Below are 17,053 nucleotides of genomic sequence, written 5' to 3' on the forward strand. Positions count from 1 at the left end.
TTTCCTTAGGGAAGCCAAATTAGTGGTAAGGTTGGTGGGGACTGCAGTTTTCTTTCTTCTGGGAGGAGGGTGTGTTAATTCTCCTTCAGGAATAAAGTATGTTTGTCCCACTTTGCTTCTTTTAAAGGAAAAAATGCTCATCTCTGAAGAAAAGGCTCTGAAAATCATGCAACCCCACATTTTTAGACGGACAGCATTCCTATTTATTTGCACTTAAATCAGGAGACCTGAGACTACAGGTTGGTATTAACAAAGAGATACTTGTGGCTATGAAATTGTAAGACTAAATTTTGACAGAGAAACATACAGGAACTTATATATCCATAACTTACTACACATTGATTCCAATGATATCATTGCTAAAGACATTTTATTGAACTTCTGGTCTGGGACTATCTTTATTTATTGCTAATGTGTCAACCAAAAACTCTGTCTCCTGACTTTATGGTCTGATCTCATTTTTGGCTCAAAATACTATTACCTGGCTGGGTCACCACCTGAATACCTGGGCCTGGACTGGAATGACTTCTGATTCTTTCTGGAGATCAGTGTGCCTGAAAGGCCCAATATCCAGCCTTCTAGAGGAACTTCTACACCTTGTGTGGCTGGGATGGGCCTGTAGAGGTGGTCCCTGTTGCTTGTAGCCAATCTCTTGAGAGAAAATCACACCTGTACCTGGGCTTTAAATACCCCTGATCACTCTCCCAGCAAGGCTGACTACACCAGATGCTAAGTCCTTTCTGTAGGACATGGGTGAATTAAGATGAACTACTGGCTCCCTACTTTTAACTACTTCTTGGTTTTCCTGGAACCCTGGACTTACCCTGGTCTCCTTTCCTGATGACAGCGTCTAATTTATCCACACAAGCCTTTTACTCTCAGGATCAAGGCCTTTCATTGAGATGATCCCTATATTCTATTTCTTGCTTCTATATCTAAAAACCTGTGACTTGGTAGAAACTTTTTCTTATCATTTCCACTGTCTGGGACAATCTGAGTCAAAAAAATGCAGCTATGTTTAAAACATGTTTTGCCTTAATCTGCAGCTACTTCCATTCCTAGCATAATGGGGAGAGTGAAAAAAGAGAAACTAATGAAGCAAAACCAGGAAGTTTGACTTCTCAACTTTTTCTGTGTTAGGCAATCACACGGTCATTCCATTACTTGGTATACTAGAGTTTGATTTTACAGATCAGAAACGTTAATATTTCAAAATAAGTACCCAAACCCTAAATCCAAACTAAAACATGACTTGATTTTTGGACCCTTCTTCCCTTCCATTTTTATAACAAGTGCGTCCATGTAGCAAGCTCTCTGCTCCACAGCCTTAGAGCCCAGTGAGTGCTTCCCCTCCCGGTCTTCCATGCTGCTCCTGGGCCACTTTCTCAGAGATGCTCATTTCATAAGCAAAGCTGAATAGCTACCCCAAAAGCAGCTCCTAATAATTCCTCTGGGGCAAAACATTTTTTGGCCTCAGTAAAAAAACTCTCTGATAATGTTCCAAGTGAATTTTCCTAAGTTATTAAGTTTGGACTGACCATATGCCTAACGATGAAACGGCAGGGCAGTCATGTGTGGGCAGGAGCTGTGTGCTCATCCCAGATTCCACGCTGACAACATGAAACATCTCTCCTCTGAGATGCCTGGTTTTTTATGAGGAGACAGTCTTGCAGCTCCCTGTCTCTCTCTCAGAGCAGCTGCAGGAAACTTGATGCCAGAGAACAGACGAGCACGTTCTTCTCCCAAGAAGCTGCCAGCTGCCTTTACAGAACAGGGAGTATGACATTTGCATCAAAAATACACACAAACTTCTCCTTTCCAGCAGGGGTGCAAGCCCTCCCTTCACCACCTGCCGAGCATGTGCTTGGAAGGGAAAGTCCTGCCCTATTCCTACCCCCCAGCCCTTTCAGGATGTTTCTAAGCATCCCCTTTAATGTTGGACTTATCTGATGAAGGCGTGGAAACTAGGGTCCCCAGGCTGAACACTAAGAAAACAGGGTGCCAAAATCTAACATCACCCATGAAAAAGGTGGAGAAAGATGCTCATACCCATTCCAGGGCATGGGGAGAAGAAGGGTTTCCACAGGGGAGACCAAGACATCATTCATTACACACACGCTAATCAATACACAGGATATGAACAGTTGTTTTCTCCTTGGAAAGAGGAATTCTGTAGAGAAGTCATTCATAAAAACAGAACATTTACTTTTACAATAGTTCCCTCTTTTCTACCTTCTTAAAAAGAGGTCTGTCATTAGTCAAAACCAGTTCAGCAGACTAACTGGCCACCACCTCCACGCCCTGCTGTATTTCAGTGAATTCTAATCTTTAATATTCAGGACACAGCTTTAGACCAGAAGGCCAACCAAAGCACAAACTGCAACTTCCAATAATACAGCCCAGCTGGGTAGTTTCTTAAAAATAAACTTCCAGAAAGCAACATCTGAGATGCAGCACAGTAAATGTAACCCAGGGAAATGGCAGGCAGATCTGGCCCCCACATGATGCAAGAAGACGCCTCCTCAGACCAAGAGCTGAGGAGGGCCTTCTTCTACACGTTGACCAACCCATTGCAGATGGAATGGTCAAGATGGTCAGCCTGGCCCTGCCCACTTTAGCAGCTATGCCACCCAGTAATACACAGAGACTCCTTTTATAAAAGGTGACTGTATATTCAGTCACTTTCTTGATCTTTGACTCAAAGCTTATTTAACACCCATGGCGTCATAAGTTCTGCATCAAAAATGGGCAGGAACATCATCTACGAGTTCCAGATAGACTGGCACTTGATTTCTGTGGCTGTAGTGACATTAAAAGTGCTTTTTCCACAAAGCATTTCAAATCAAAGTAGCCAACAGCAAACAGGCAAAGTTTGTGGAGCTCAGTGAGGTCTGAATGATGAGTGCAGATATCCCCCTATTCCTCTATACATGCTTCCTCCCTGTCTCCCGGAACCAGCTCTGATCCCAGGACTGACCTAACATGGCAAACTGTTGTCAGACCTTATGGACACGCCTTTCAAAGCTCCATATGGTTTTAGAAAATTGGAGACTTTGCCTGTAGAGGGTTGGGACAAGAGGGAGCAAGTACTGGCCAGAATTTCCACTCCAAATATCATTGCATGAGACCTCAGCTCCAAGTGGGCCATGCAACCAGAGATGAACTGGGGAACCAGAGAGAGGTGGCAGCTAAAGTGGCAATGCTTAGACTCTTTCATTTCGTTACAAAGGGGCAACCGCGTGGAGTTCATCAGTGTAGCTGCGGCAACCAAGTTCTGCTTTGCACGCCCCAGAGGCAAGGAGCTTAGAAGGAAGGGCAGGAGGCTCCTCCTCACCTAAGGAGAGAAGAAAGGACAGAGTCACACAGTCATTGCATTTCACTGGGCCACGTGTTCGTGCCAGAACGTGGCTGGATCTGAGTTTGGAGTATGGGCTTTGCACAAAGGAGGCAAGCATCCCAACCAGCTCAAGATGAGGGGCGGTCTCATCCTCCTAACACGCTCTAGTTCCTTTAGTTGAGGAAGAAAGAGACCTTCCTTGAGGGTCAAGGGTTTGCATGCATGACTCCAATTAGTTACAAGCCTGGTAAGGAGCACCCTGAGATGGCATCCTGCTGGGGCCCCCTGGGGAAGTGGGCCCTCCTAACTGGGGCCCTGCGCTGGGCTAGGATGGAGAGAATACCATGCCCATGAACCGCAAGCTCAACGCCTACAGCTTTAAAGACAACTGGGGGAGGGCTGAACACTGCGGGTCCCAACAAAGAGACAGGTCCACAGACCCTTATCCAAGACCCTTGGGGACCAATGGGTTTGGAGTTTATAAAGGTGATAAAATGCACATTCTGTGTGTTTCATAACACCCCTCACAGTCTCGGCAACTCACCGTAATTTAGAGCATTTCTGCAACTCAAACGTGTGAGTATTCATATCACCTGGGATGAATCAAAACTATCAAAGGAGCTGTGTTCCCATCAGGTTTCGCCGCTTAATAAATTGGCACCAAAATTAGAAAAACGCTTTGAGGGATTTCTTAAGTAGCTAAAGGCAACGCCCTGTGTCAGTAACCAGACCCCATGGCATCTTACCCAGGCCTGAAGAGGAGGACACGCTCTCCGTCAGGGAAGACGTTTCTGTCTGGTCCGTTGAGAGTCCCTCTATCAGCGGCAGAGACAGCTCCGACGAAGGCACAGAGGAGTCGTAGATGCCCGAGTCCCGCGGCATGTCTGAGGGGCTGCCGGCTTTCACCATGTGCAGCAGGGGCTGCAGGGCAGCGCCACCATCAGGGGTGGGCCGGGCCTCGGCGTCTTCGTCCAGGCCCATGTGCTGACTCTCTGGGTTCAAGTCGGCTGGCCCAGTCACCCCAAGGGCAGACGCCTCAGCCTTAAGGCAGAAATCACTCTCGGGCCCTGGTTTGCACATGACGTCGTTTAAAACCAAGCCGGAATCAAACTTCTCCAGGACTGGCTCCCGGCAGCGCAGTGGGGGAGGATGGAATGGAACGAACTGTTTTTCGAACCAGTCGGGCTCCTCGTCGATAAACTGGTGCATGTTGCAAATGGCGACATACAGGGACCTGCCTGACTTGCTCCGGAAGTAGTTCCTTCTGCTGCCGGGTCCTGGCTGCTGCCCTGGCTCCTGGAGACTGTGGTCTCGGGAGTGCAGGTGAGAACAGAGCTGGGGAAGATTGTCCATGAGTTTGTATTTGGTGCTTAGGTCCAGGACGCCAGGGACATCTCCCTCACAGGAATAATCAAAGTAGACGGCGATGAACTTGCTGAGTGCCGCGGATGAACTCTGCTTGGCCTGGCGGAGCTTTTCAGCAATGGCCGCCACCGCCACCAAGAAGAGCTCCCCTTTCCCTGAGCCTCGGCTGCCTCCTTTGTGTTTGTAGTTCTTCTTATCCACAAAGTACTTCATGCCTTTGGAACAAACCACAATGATGAACTGGGACTCCTGGATCTTCTGGATGACCCATTCTCTCTGCCCTTCTCTACAGAGGTTGAAGTCTTCCCACAGGTCCAGAGCCACCTGGGAAGAGAAGGCACCTCACTCACTTGTACAAAACGCCCAGGAAGAGTCTGGAGAAGCAGGTAACAAGAACAGAAATGTCAGAGGAGGTTGCATCATCTGTCCCTTAACCATTAGTAGCACAGCTATGTTTAAGCTCCACATTACCTGGTACCAAGGAACAGCTAAGGTTCTGTGGATGATGGTCATACCCCAGTCCTTCTGCAAGGACTTGCCACCCATCAGCTCATTTTAGCATCATTTGGGATCATTCCCACTCCTGTCGTACAAGTGAGAAGACAGAAACACAGAGCTTTTGGCAACTTGCCTGAGTCACACACTACACAGGACATCTTCAAGGAACCTACAGTGTGGTGGAGAGCACAGAACACAGAGGAATTGGGGTTGGTGTACCTGGTAAGTGAGGCTGCCTGGAAGGGAGGGGCAGATCCTGGAGAGAAGGCTGGCAGGCTCTGAGAAGAGGACGTGGATGAATGACCTCTAAGTGGGCTAGAGATAGGACCCAGGCCTGGATGCCACAGTCACCCACAATGATAAGTGACTCATGTCCAGAGAGCATGACTGACAAAGAGGACCTCCCTGGCCACTCTCACAGCCCCACGGTCAGCTATACTGTCTACCAGTTGGTCAACAGCTGTGGAAAAAGGTAGTGAACTGCAGTAACACGGCCATTCTGGTTCACTTACTTGGGAGTGAGTGAACCAACCTCCATGGCTTCATAGAGGCCTGTAGGGTCACATCTCTATAAGGCCTCTGACAGACAAGGCATTTACCTCCAAGGGGGGTCTGGTAAGGAGGTTGGGGCGGGGGGTGGGGGGAGGGGGGCGGCGGCCCTGACAGTGGAAAGAAAACCAGGCATGCATGGCCCCTCACAGGGCTTCACCTTCTCAGACCACTTTCATCTGATTCTGCTGAAAACGTCAATTGTGTTGGTGTCTTCCTTTCTGTAGTTCAGAAACTAATCCCCAGTGGCTATGACCAATAAAAGTAGCCACAGTCTCTTACAGGAGAAGGGCATTCTGAAATGACTTTGTTGTACTCTTCTGCTCTAAGACATTACCAAAGGGAAGGGAAAAAAGCCCCAACATCCATCACTTGTTGAAAATAATCCTTAATTGTCTTATACTTTCCTTAATTCTTGCTAATATTACACATGCTAAAACTAACTGGGAGCATACACCAAGTATTTTTTAAATGTTCCTGTCTTTGATCCAGTAATTCCATTTCTAGGCATCTATTCTTGGGAAATCATCAGAAATAGGGCAGTATTGAACTACTGAGATATTTAACAGTTTGGAGTAACTCAGTTCTGGTGAGTCATTATTGATGATCATGTAGTTATTTTAAATTGCAATTTTAGACTACTATTAATAATGATGTAGAAAATTGTTAAGTGAAGAGACAGAAGAAAAACATTCAAATCTGCCTAAAATGCAAATGTTTATGTTAGTTCACCTATGCAGAAAAAGACTGGATGGACATGCATTAAGTGTGGTTCTTCTTTCTCCAGGTTGGGATTACAGGTGATTTTTTATTTGTCATCCTTTTCTAGTTTCCAAATTTTCTACAGTAAACATTACAATCATAATTGGGAGACTGTTTTCCCCAGAGGCTAATTATCTGCAAAGTAGAGCAAACTGGGTTGTTTGTGATATCTGAAGACTGTGCCACCAGCTAGTCTGCCCTTGTTTTTCAGCAGAGCTTTCCTGCAGGGGGAACCTGGGCCCCGGCCTTGTAAGTACATTGTACTGACACCAGAGGGCATCCTCTCCACATGGAGAGATTCTGAGAAACAGGCCAGTGGGCAGTTTGAAATTACAAATAACTTCTAATTACACAGTTATTGTACAAATCTTGCGTTTGTAAGAAATAGGATGTGCCTTCCACGAGAGCTTCAGACTTCACTCTAAAAATGACCACTGTGACATTATAGAAAAACTACATATTAATAGCTCAACTCAAGAGAACAGCAAAGAAACCAGAGAAGACAATTTGAGCCCCTGACACATTATTGTCTTCTGGGGGTCCTCCCACCTCCTGCTTCTCTCCAGCCACTGCCCTCTCCTGCATCACCAGTTTCTCCTTTTCCATGGCTCGTTCTAGTCAATGATCAAACAGCCTCACAGAGCCCTTTGTTAACCATTCCTGCCAGGACCCCACGATCCCCTCCAGTGGCAACCCCATTCTCCATTCCCCTTCTTAACAAAGCTCCCCCAAAGGAATTGGGTCAACTCACTGCTCTACTTGCCATTCTCTCTTCGACCCTCCAGTGGGGCTTCTGTCCCGAATATGCTCTTCCATGATGTCTTACACAACCCCCTTCAACCTGGCTTTATGTTCCCATGGCAGCTGCTGGTCTTTTTAATGCTTACAAAACTCCATCCAGGTGGGTGTTACTCAAGGCTTTTGAGCAGGAATGTGTCAGGGTTAGAACTAAGTGTCATAAAACATTTAGTGCTGCTTATGGGTAGGTCAGACTGAAAGACTGACAAGACTGTCCCCAATTTGGAAGCTGTGGTACTGGTCAAGGGCAGATGTCACTGAAGCAGGCCTGGAGGAGAAGAGAAGGCCGTGGGGAGACAGTACAGAGCAAGTGTCCTGCCCAGGGTAAGAGAAGAGACTTTCGATTCCGCACCTCACAGCCGCAGAAGTCCTGGAGGAAGTAGGCGAAGCACTGGACGACATTCATGTGATTCTGGCCATCTTTACTGGAATAGCAAAGAAAGACCTTCGGCCTCGGCCGGAGCCTCTCTCTGGGGAGTGCTGCAGTGTAGGTAGAGGACTCAGAGCTCTCTTCATCTAAATGTGAATATATATTTTCTAAATTGGAAAATAAGATAGTGTTTATACTTATAAGCAACGCTTTGTCCTGCTCCCTAAGACTTGGAACCCAATGCTATCTTCGAGAAAGAACAGTTGACATGTCTACCTAGAACAGTCCCAGCACCCAACCCCATCAGCCCCTTGAGTCATTGCTGGGAATGGGACAGCTGATTTCTGCAGTGGAGCACCAAATGGTCACAAATTGTTCTTGACCTGAAATTGACCTTGGACAAGCCAAGAAATGCTGCAGGGGCCAACCTGGTTAGCAGCCAAGTGTGCCTACTAGACCAATTAAGCACTGGCAAAGCTGACCTTTAAAAAACAAAGTTTTTATTAGAGTATGGTTTACAAAGGTAAAGTGCGTAAATCCTAAGTGTACATCTCAGTGAATTTTTATGTAAGTATACACCTGTGTAGTTGCCACCCAGACCAAGATATGGATCATGTCCATCTCCCCAGAAGCTCTCTCATGACACCTTTTATAAGTGATCAAGTGCTACTTATAACCTTACTCATGGTTTAGACTTTCTTTCTGCCCTTGAATTTATTATACTGAGTCTGAGAATAGAATTATGCCTGTCCTTTTAGTGGCTCCGAGGCTAAAAGCCAAATTAGTTTGATTCTGGGAACTACAATACGCAGGGAACTGACTAGGACCTAAGAGGCTTCCGAGACACCAACCTGGAGGAACCACATACTTGCAGTCTCCCTCTCTATTGGCAGCGACCCACGATCTGCCCCTTGTGTGGGGGGACATGGCACACAAAGAGATACCTTGTTGCTTCTTGCGGCACATCACAGTGAAGAGCGTTGCGAATGCTGATATTACGACCAGAGGCACAGTGATGGCCACAGCTCTGATGGGCCCAGCCCATGGGGAATGCACTGGGAAATTTCAAAGGGAAAGTTTTTAAACATAAGCAATGTAACAGGTTCAAAGAGAAACAACTTTTTTTCCTTTTTAAACATAAGCTGCATAACAGGTTCTAGGACCCCACAACCACCTTTCTCTAGTGCGATTTGGTGATTATAAAAGGATTCAACAGTTCATTTTTAAAGGGTTGTAGAGAACAATTCAACAGTTAAGAGTCTGCTGGGACATTAAATACCTTTGAGTGGAAATTTTGCCTAAGGAAACCTCCCCTCCCACCACTTTTCTTCAGAGGACAATTGAGTATTTATTTAGTCCCAGCTACACACACCACACTGGCTTTGATCTTCCAGGCATCTACATTAGAGTGGAATGAAAGTCAGATTTGATGGAACATCATTTAAGAGAGAGAAGCTGGATTTAGTTTTGTTTTTGTAAACCATGAAGTATAGAAAGTATCAGATAGCTTGGTCTATGGTAGTCTAGAGCCAAAATTTCAAACAACAAAAAAATACCTACCTGGCTTTAAGGCGTAATGCACCACTTTTCTTGTTGTATTAGTGTCATCCACCAGCTGCAAAAGAGAGGATGCTGTATTATTTCTTTTAAGTCATAGCGTCTCAACAAATTATGTCTAGCGGGTAAGGGGAAGAAATGCTGATTTCATTCATTTTTCCATCAGTGGGCAGTGGGGGACGTGGCCGGACGGGGGGCAAGTATAGGAGAATGACAGAGGGAAAAGAGAGCTGTTGGTGCCTGTCATCACTGGCCAGGCCTAGACTAGGCATTAAGTACATGCAGGTTCATCTCTGCTTTACCAGCTCAAAACTTTAAGCTTCATCATGTTTCCGTTCATGAATCAAAAGGCTATTTATTAAAGAACTCAGCTGGCAAGTCCCACATTCTAACAATTTTCAATTAAACTGGCTTCCTACCACTGATTTTACTGGGCCTTCATTAATGCTCTATGAAGGCGTGTCAGTCCAAAACCACATACTGCTGCTACTGAGGAATGCCAGAACTAGGTGTTTCTACCAAGACGTTAAGACATGTTTGTTGTCCTTGAATAGTGGGGCTACGGACAAATCATTAATTTCTTTTTCTATTTTCCTTTTACTCATTTTTTGTAGTACCAATTTGGTTCTGGAAAAGTAATTTTAAAAAAGAAAAGAAATTTCATTCACAAGCTCTTTGAAGTAGTGTTTAGAAATCCTATACATTTACATAGAACAGCAGCACAAACTCTAGAGAAGTATAGATAGATGTAATAGGCGTAACTTTTATTTTGCTGTTTTAATACTAAAACAAAAAATTTTAAGCTAAAATTTGGAAAATATATCTTTATAGTATGAAGGACCTCGCTACATAGATTTTATTCTAGTATTTGTTTTTTTGAGACGGGGTCTTGCTCTGTTTGCCAGGCTGGAGTACAGTGGCATCATCATAGCTCACTGCAACCTCAAACTGCTGGGCTCAAGCGATCCTCCTGCCTCAGCCTCCTGAGTAGCTGGGACTACAGGCATGCACCACCATACTCAGCTAATTTTTTTTTTTCTATTTTTTGCAGAGACAGGTTCTCACTATGTTGCTCAGGCTAGTTTCAAACTCCTGGCCTCAAGGGTTTCTCCTGTCAGGCCTCCCAAATAGCTAGGATTACAGGCATGAGCCACTGTGCCCGGCCGATACATAGATTTTAAACCATGATTATATATGGACTATGTGGTTACATAAAAATATTTATTTAAAATATTTAATGAAAAGATCAAAAGTCAATTATATATAAACTTTTTTTAAAAGCATGCTAAGAACCATATAAAAATACAACTGTGCACACCTTTAATGGCTTGAGATTTCAGTGTTGCAAACAGTTGGAATTCTACATGAACTGGGTTCATTCTGTAGAATTAATAATAGGGTTTTCCTAAGTTATACATACCTCAATTATATAATCCCCTGGAGAAACATTTGGAAGGAGGCAGCTGGTTGTCTCTGTATTTTGCTCCTGCAAAAAGGCAAAGAACAATTTAAAAAACTCACCTCTTGGAACAAGGTCATCAGGACACTTCTTCTCCCCCAAAGCTGAAGGAGACTCGGCACCAATTTCAACTATAGTTTTTAGAAGATGTGATTAGAAAGCAGCTGTGTTTATCTGTCATGTGTTGTCTGAAATTCATTTTGATAAAAGGCCTAGGAGAGCTCAGGATCCCTGTCATAGTCTGTGCTTAGCTGGTGGCACCCTCAGCAGGAATATTTGGTTCCAAGACAAAGAAACTAGTTCAAATAACCTTTACTTAATAAAAGGGTGGGGAAAGAAATTACTAGTCTGTGTTTGTACGTATTTTATTTGCCATAATTTTAACATGGGCAGAAGGTCAAAGATGGTCAATGACAGAGGTGAGAACCAGCAGGAAAGCAAACCTATGACAGAACCCAGCATACACAGGATCATGTGTAGGAAGGTGCCAGGCTTTGCCACTATAACCAAAACCTCTCTTGGTGCTCACAGGGGGCGATCTGGCAGTCCTGTGAACTTCTATGAAATTTTTCCCACTCCTCTGACAGCCCCAGTTTAAGAACTCGGTTACTGAGTTTCTTCTTAACCTTGACCTGCTTATAAAATCAGTGGCCACTGACTTGCTAGCAGCTTGGCTCCTAGATCTGGTTTTCCTACTTAGTAGCTGTGTGGCCTTGAGCAAGCCAGGTGACTTCCCTGAGCCTTAGGTTCCCCATCTGTAAAAGGGGATGACCACTCTGTTTCACAGAGTGGTAAGGATTCAAGGACCATAAAGCTCAGGGCCTGCCACAGTGAGCACCTGATGAATGTTTAAAATACAGAAGAACAAACAAGAAACACTTCATTCTTTTTGATTCCTTGGCAATACTTTTACCAGGCTACATCACCGCTGGGACGACTGGGGTGTAGATAGCTAGGGAGTGAAGGCCAACAGCAAGATGGCCCTGAGATGTACCCAGTGATAACATGCTGGACCATCTGTTGACCACTGAGAGCCAACAAAGCCTAATGCTCACATTGAGCCACCCAAATTCCAGTGGCCCGGGGGCACTTTAAAGCATGCACTGTTCCCTTATGCACACCCAGCAGCTCACCTGCTTACACATCTTTCTCTTGAAAGATCCTTCATGCTTGAGCTTGTAGTGAAGATAGAAGAAACGGAAGCCAAAGTTGTGTGGTGCATGGTCAAAGGACACCTGCATGTCCAAACCGTGCTGGGTGATGTTCAGATTCCGAGGCTTCCAGACTGGGAGGAGATAGGACCCCAGAATGAGCACCCAGAGGCTGCCCCAACACCATGAGACTTGATAGATAAAAACAGCTGTACTTACAGGGTTTACAAGCCAGGTTGTCCGGCTGTAACAACAGGTCGCAGGCTATTAAGAGAGACACATATTTTTAGTTTTAGAACAGTTTGACACTTTCCTTGTCCAACCATTCAATAATAAAGATGCTGTGCTGCATAATGCTAGAAAAGGTATAAAATACATCAATTCAACAATAATTTTCACTATAGTGCTGTTGCAGCATATGAAAATTTAAATGGTACAATATAAAAATATTAATGCAGTTCACTTTATGCCACATAAATGGAAACAGTGTAAAGTCACCCAGATTTTAAAAGCTTGTCAAGTATTACATAATTTCAAGGCTGGTTGGTGGCTAAGAGGAGTAGAACTACGTTCACACTACGGTCACACGTAGGCTCTGTTTTAGCTGTGAATAGAACTGATGCCAGCCTCTGCCCCACTGTAGAGGTGTCTAGGCATAACAGAACTTCAGAGTGGCCCTGTTAATTGCTGCAGGATTATCTTAAGTTTTACTAGCATTCTAATTTAAAATCCTTTTAATGGATTCTAAAAATGACGTACAGGCATCTACTAAGAAGTAGTGTCAGCACTGAAAACCAGGTACCAAAGCCAGTAGCTTTGAAACAGAATTTAAACACAATAAAAACAAAATGAGAGAGGCCAGAAAACTAGTCCAATATGCCACGCTGCTAACCCAGGGAGAGTTTTTGGGAAGTGTCCATAAAATACCAAGAAAATTGAAGGCAGCATCAAAGCCACAGTGCACTGAAATAGTGATAAATATCTGCATTCCAGGAACACATCCCTGCCTCCACCTCTCCCCGAGACAGGCACATCAATTCAATTCCAATGGGAGAACTTCATCTTGCATTATGCTAATTTTGATTTAGGCAAGGTTTTCATAAACACAGTCTTTGAATCCTCTATCTGGTTAGTATACACAAGGCATCAAGACATGAGACATATACATGGTCTTTGCCCTATGGAATCTTATTTTAACTAAGAAATGAGACCAATTATTATAAAATAACTTTGATGTATAGAAAACCACCATAGTCAGAATTCTGCAAAGGGAAACACTGATGTAGGCTGGAGTTGAGAACAAAAACATCACAGTAGATGAGGGCTACAACCAAATCATAAAGGAGGGAATGCCAGATAGGACTGGCAGCTGACCATCCAAAGCCTGGAATGCCAGACAGAAAGACTGACCAGGGAAGACAAGAGGGAGCTGCTGCAGGTCTCAGGGTGGCCAGCCACCAAGTTTGAAAGAAGTGATTCAGGGAGATTAAAGACACACCACGTATACAACAGAGGAAAAAGGTGAGCAACTGGGAACCCAGCATGGCTGGTGGTTGAGCATGTGGACTCCAGAGCCAGACTTCTGGAGTTCAGATCCCAACTCCTAGCAAGCCCTTCAACCTCTCTGTGCATGATTCCACATCTAGTAAGTGAGGATGGTAAGATCAAATTCTTTGTAGGGTTGCACAGAGGTAAACTGAGTTAATATTTGGAAAGCATTTAGAATAGGGCCTGGCACACAGATGTTAAATGAATAAATAAAACTTTCTAGAAGAAGTGGTCTCAGGGATATTGCTTAATTTTGTTAAACTAGTCCTGAAAATGACAGGCCACCCTCCTGAGGACAGGTAAAAGATGGAATCATTTCATGCTCCTACCTTTTACCCCAAAATCAACTTATACTTTTTGTGCCTGTTTTTTACCTTAATCAAATTGTTTTGATACATGGCTTTTGTTTTTGTTTTATTTTTGAGATGGCAGTCTTGCTATATCACCCAGGCTCCTCCCAAACTCCTGGGCTCAAGTGATCCTCCTGTCTCAGCCTTCTAAGTAGCTGGGACCACAGGTGCGTGCCACCATACCTGGCGATACATTGCTATCGTAATGGTGGGTCACAGCATCCTCAAAAACTCTACCGTGGAGTCTGTTTTAGAACAAGCCAGGAGTGCGTATCTCTGGTGAGGTTAACAGTCATGGGCCTAACCTTAATTCTAAAAAGTGCTTTTCTGGATACTTTTTCTGGGTGCTTTTCTCCTTGTCATGCTTGTTTCATGCCAGTATTTGGTGTGCTCTTGAATATATCTCCGAAAAATCATTAAAAGCAGCAGAAAAGTCTCCTCATGGGAACCAGGCAGGAAAGAGCATACTTACCACGGGTTCTGAAGAAGAAAGGGTGGTAATTGCTTTCATTTTTAATGGAAGGAAAAGGTACGACCTTTACAAAGTAATCCGTTTCAAATTTCATATTCAGGAAAGGTTGAGATTCCATTCCCTAAAAGGAAACAAAAACACACATGACATCATGGAGAAATTACCCGCCCCTCCACCTACACATGAGATCTTTGCTCCTACCCCAGCTGTCACCCCGACACAATTCCAGAGCTGCAGGACATGCCCCAGGGAGGCAGGAAGTCAGGTCTATTTTCTGGACCAAGTTTAGGTTCGGATCCCTAACCATGAGGATGGGCAGTGCTATCTGCTCTTTGGCAAGGAAGCCACAGCTTATTAGTCTAAACCTGAGAGCTGGAGGGCAGGGTGAGCCACATACACTGCAGAGCACAGAGACACCTTCCAGGATCGCTGCTCGGGTAACCCGGGAGGTATGTTTACCACAGAGAGGTGCTGAAGAGTTTTCCTGGGAGGCTGAGCAGGCGCACGGTGTTGCCACACCATTCTCGCCCACCTTGGTGGGAGGAGTGGACCCCACCGCCCCTCCTTCTCCAATTTCAGACTTTCAATAGACCATTCAGACCCCCAGAACAATAGCACGTCTTCAGGAGTACATTCCCCGAGTGCGACTTACAGTTCTTTTGAAGCTACTGTTGAGCTGCTTCGGGTCCTTTAGAATCAGTTGTTGGCACTGTCTTCCCTCCGACTTCAGCTCCTCCAGTATTACCCGAAATCCTTTCAGGAATTCGATGCCTAAGCAAAACAGAATGGTTTTTTTTTAAAAGCGAATCTAATTACTTCTCAACACACTTTCCTTTCTCTAAGATTACCGTGCTCTCTACCTATACACCAGAGTTAAAGGAATTCTTACTGTGGTCAGGGTATCTGAGTCTATAGAAAGGAAAATACACATACCCTGAATTCCTCCAATACAGACCAGGTGATTTTCTCTGTCCCACCATTACTAATTAATTAATCTTTAATCAAGCCAACCATTTCACAAATATCCATTGCCTCTGTGGCATTAGGGTTCAAATACTTAGACTCAAGTTACAATCGTTCATAAAAGTCTACAGTGGAATATATAATTTCTAGGTCATTAAACAGGGTACATTCAGCTGATGATAATTCCCAGTGTTCACTAGGGAATCCCCTAAACCAAGTTTCCACTTTAAGTTTGAGCTCTATATTCTTTGGCATGTTTCACTGAGCAACGTACAAAATTCCCAACAAAGTGTTTGTCTGCACCCAAGGGGTTCTGAAGCTTGAGATTAAATAGCTTAGGGGAATGCCTATGTGATTTACAAAGCGGTTCTTGCTCTAATCACGCCTGAAAGGCCGACACCCGAGGGCTGCCCAGTGTGTGCTCTTCATACAATCCTCACAAGGTTCTGAGACACCCACAGCGCTGCTGAAAAGCGCCGGCCCAGCCTCCCGCCACCTGAGCTTCCCCCACTGCACGTCCGACTAGATGCTTTCAAAAGGATTAAGCTCTGATGGCCACAAGAGCCAGCACCAGAGCTCTGTATCCCATGGAGACTGGAGTGGTCCAACTGCAGCTGGAGATCTCCAAAGGCGGCCTCAATTGGCGAGATATCGATTTCACATTCTTTCTGAACACTAGACAAGGAGACATTTTCAATCCTTCCTCTCCCAGGGCAAAAGTAATTACACAGGATGCAATTAACCAGGTGGGAAATTTATTGGTGGTAAAGGCCAGGAAAATCTTTTTCTCTTTCGAATAGGTTCTCCAATCCTATAATTATTTGGTGAAAAACACATATTTCACGGTGAGTAGGGCAGAGGAGCCACAATTAGAGTTTCACATTTTAGGGGTTCTGAGGGCTACAGTGGACAGGTACTGACTCTGCCATGTCGTATTTCAATTACAAAGCTTCCCGTGGGACAGGACAGCCTGAGATTCAGACATGGTGACGGGATACAAAGTCTTTAGAACAACAACTATGTCGTAGATCTCCCAGGAACTTGCCTTTTGAGATTAAGGAAAAAAACAATTTTGAATAAATCATTACTATTTATACTAAGATTTAATTTATGCAATGTAATTTATGCAAACTACTGTTTAACAAAAGCCAAGTGATTAATATGATTAACAGCTATACATCTCACAATTACATAAAAATTCATCAGCTCTTGTGGTTCTTGTTCTTATTTTTAAAGGACTAGCCTGAAAACCACAATGTCAAATCTGAGGGTGGGGGTAGGGGCAGCAAATGGTGTTCCTTTATCATTGTGCTGTATCAAAATACTATGTAATATTAACATCTTGTAGCTATATAATGATTAGCAATTTTACTGAGCAGCTTCCCATGAAGGAACTTATTATTTGTTCTCTCCCCCATCATTTAAACTCATTAAATCCTCCCAACAAACATAGGAGGAAGGTATTATCCCCCATTTTAGAGAGGAGGAAACTAAGGTGTACGGAAGCTAATGACTTGCCCGGGGTCACGTGGGAATGAAATGGCAGAGGTGAGATTCAACCCCAGAAGTGTCTGGCTCTCAGCCAGTGCTCTTTACTCACACGCTTTTCTACTTTCTAAGAAGTTTCCTTGATAGGACCTGATAGAACCTGATAGAACCTGTCGAGCCACCCCCACCCATACAGAAAGCATCGTCCAGGAAAAGCACAGCTTCTGCCCTCCCCGGTCCACATGCCAGTTCTCCGACAGCCAGTTCCCACTGCTCACCTTCACTCTAAGCAGGGAGCCTGCGATTCGTCAGACCAACCCTTAACCATTTAAGCCATACATGGAATGACCACTTCCCTTTCATCTACAGAGAATGTTTTTTATCTT

General features: G+C 44.5%; 1 protein-coding gene across 1 annotated transcript in view; it reads right to left on the reverse strand.

The window, feature by feature from the left end:
* Window positions 1–3,221: 3,221 nt before the first annotated feature.
* Window positions 3,222–17,053, reverse strand: part of IL17RD (interleukin 17 receptor D) — a 61,260-nt gene continuing 47,428 nt past the window's right edge. The window contains exons 4-13 of the mRNA XM_069473726.1: window positions 14,869–14,987; window positions 14,217–14,337; window positions 12,066–12,110; window positions 11,829–11,980; window positions 10,657–10,722; window positions 9,240–9,294; window positions 8,624–8,734; window positions 7,662–7,846; window positions 4,084–5,026; window positions 3,222–3,334 (exon numbers count right to left, since the gene is read on the reverse strand). Coding sequence (XP_069329827.1) covers window positions 3,222–3,334; window positions 4,084–5,026; window positions 7,662–7,846; window positions 8,624–8,734; window positions 9,240–9,294; window positions 10,657–10,722; window positions 11,829–11,980; window positions 12,066–12,110; window positions 14,217–14,337; window positions 14,869–14,987 — 1,910 coding nt within the window. The remainder of the gene's footprint in view (window positions 3,335–4,083; window positions 5,027–7,661; window positions 7,847–8,623; window positions 8,735–9,239; window positions 9,295–10,656; window positions 10,723–11,828; window positions 11,981–12,065; window positions 12,111–14,216; window positions 14,338–14,868; window positions 14,988–17,053) is intronic.

The sequence above is a fragment of the Eulemur rufifrons genome, chromosome 7 (assembly GCF_041146395.1).
Source record: "Eulemur rufifrons isolate Redbay chromosome 7, OSU_ERuf_1, whole genome shotgun sequence".
Lineage (NCBI taxonomy): Eukaryota > Metazoa > Chordata > Mammalia > Primates > Lemuridae > Eulemur > Eulemur rufifrons.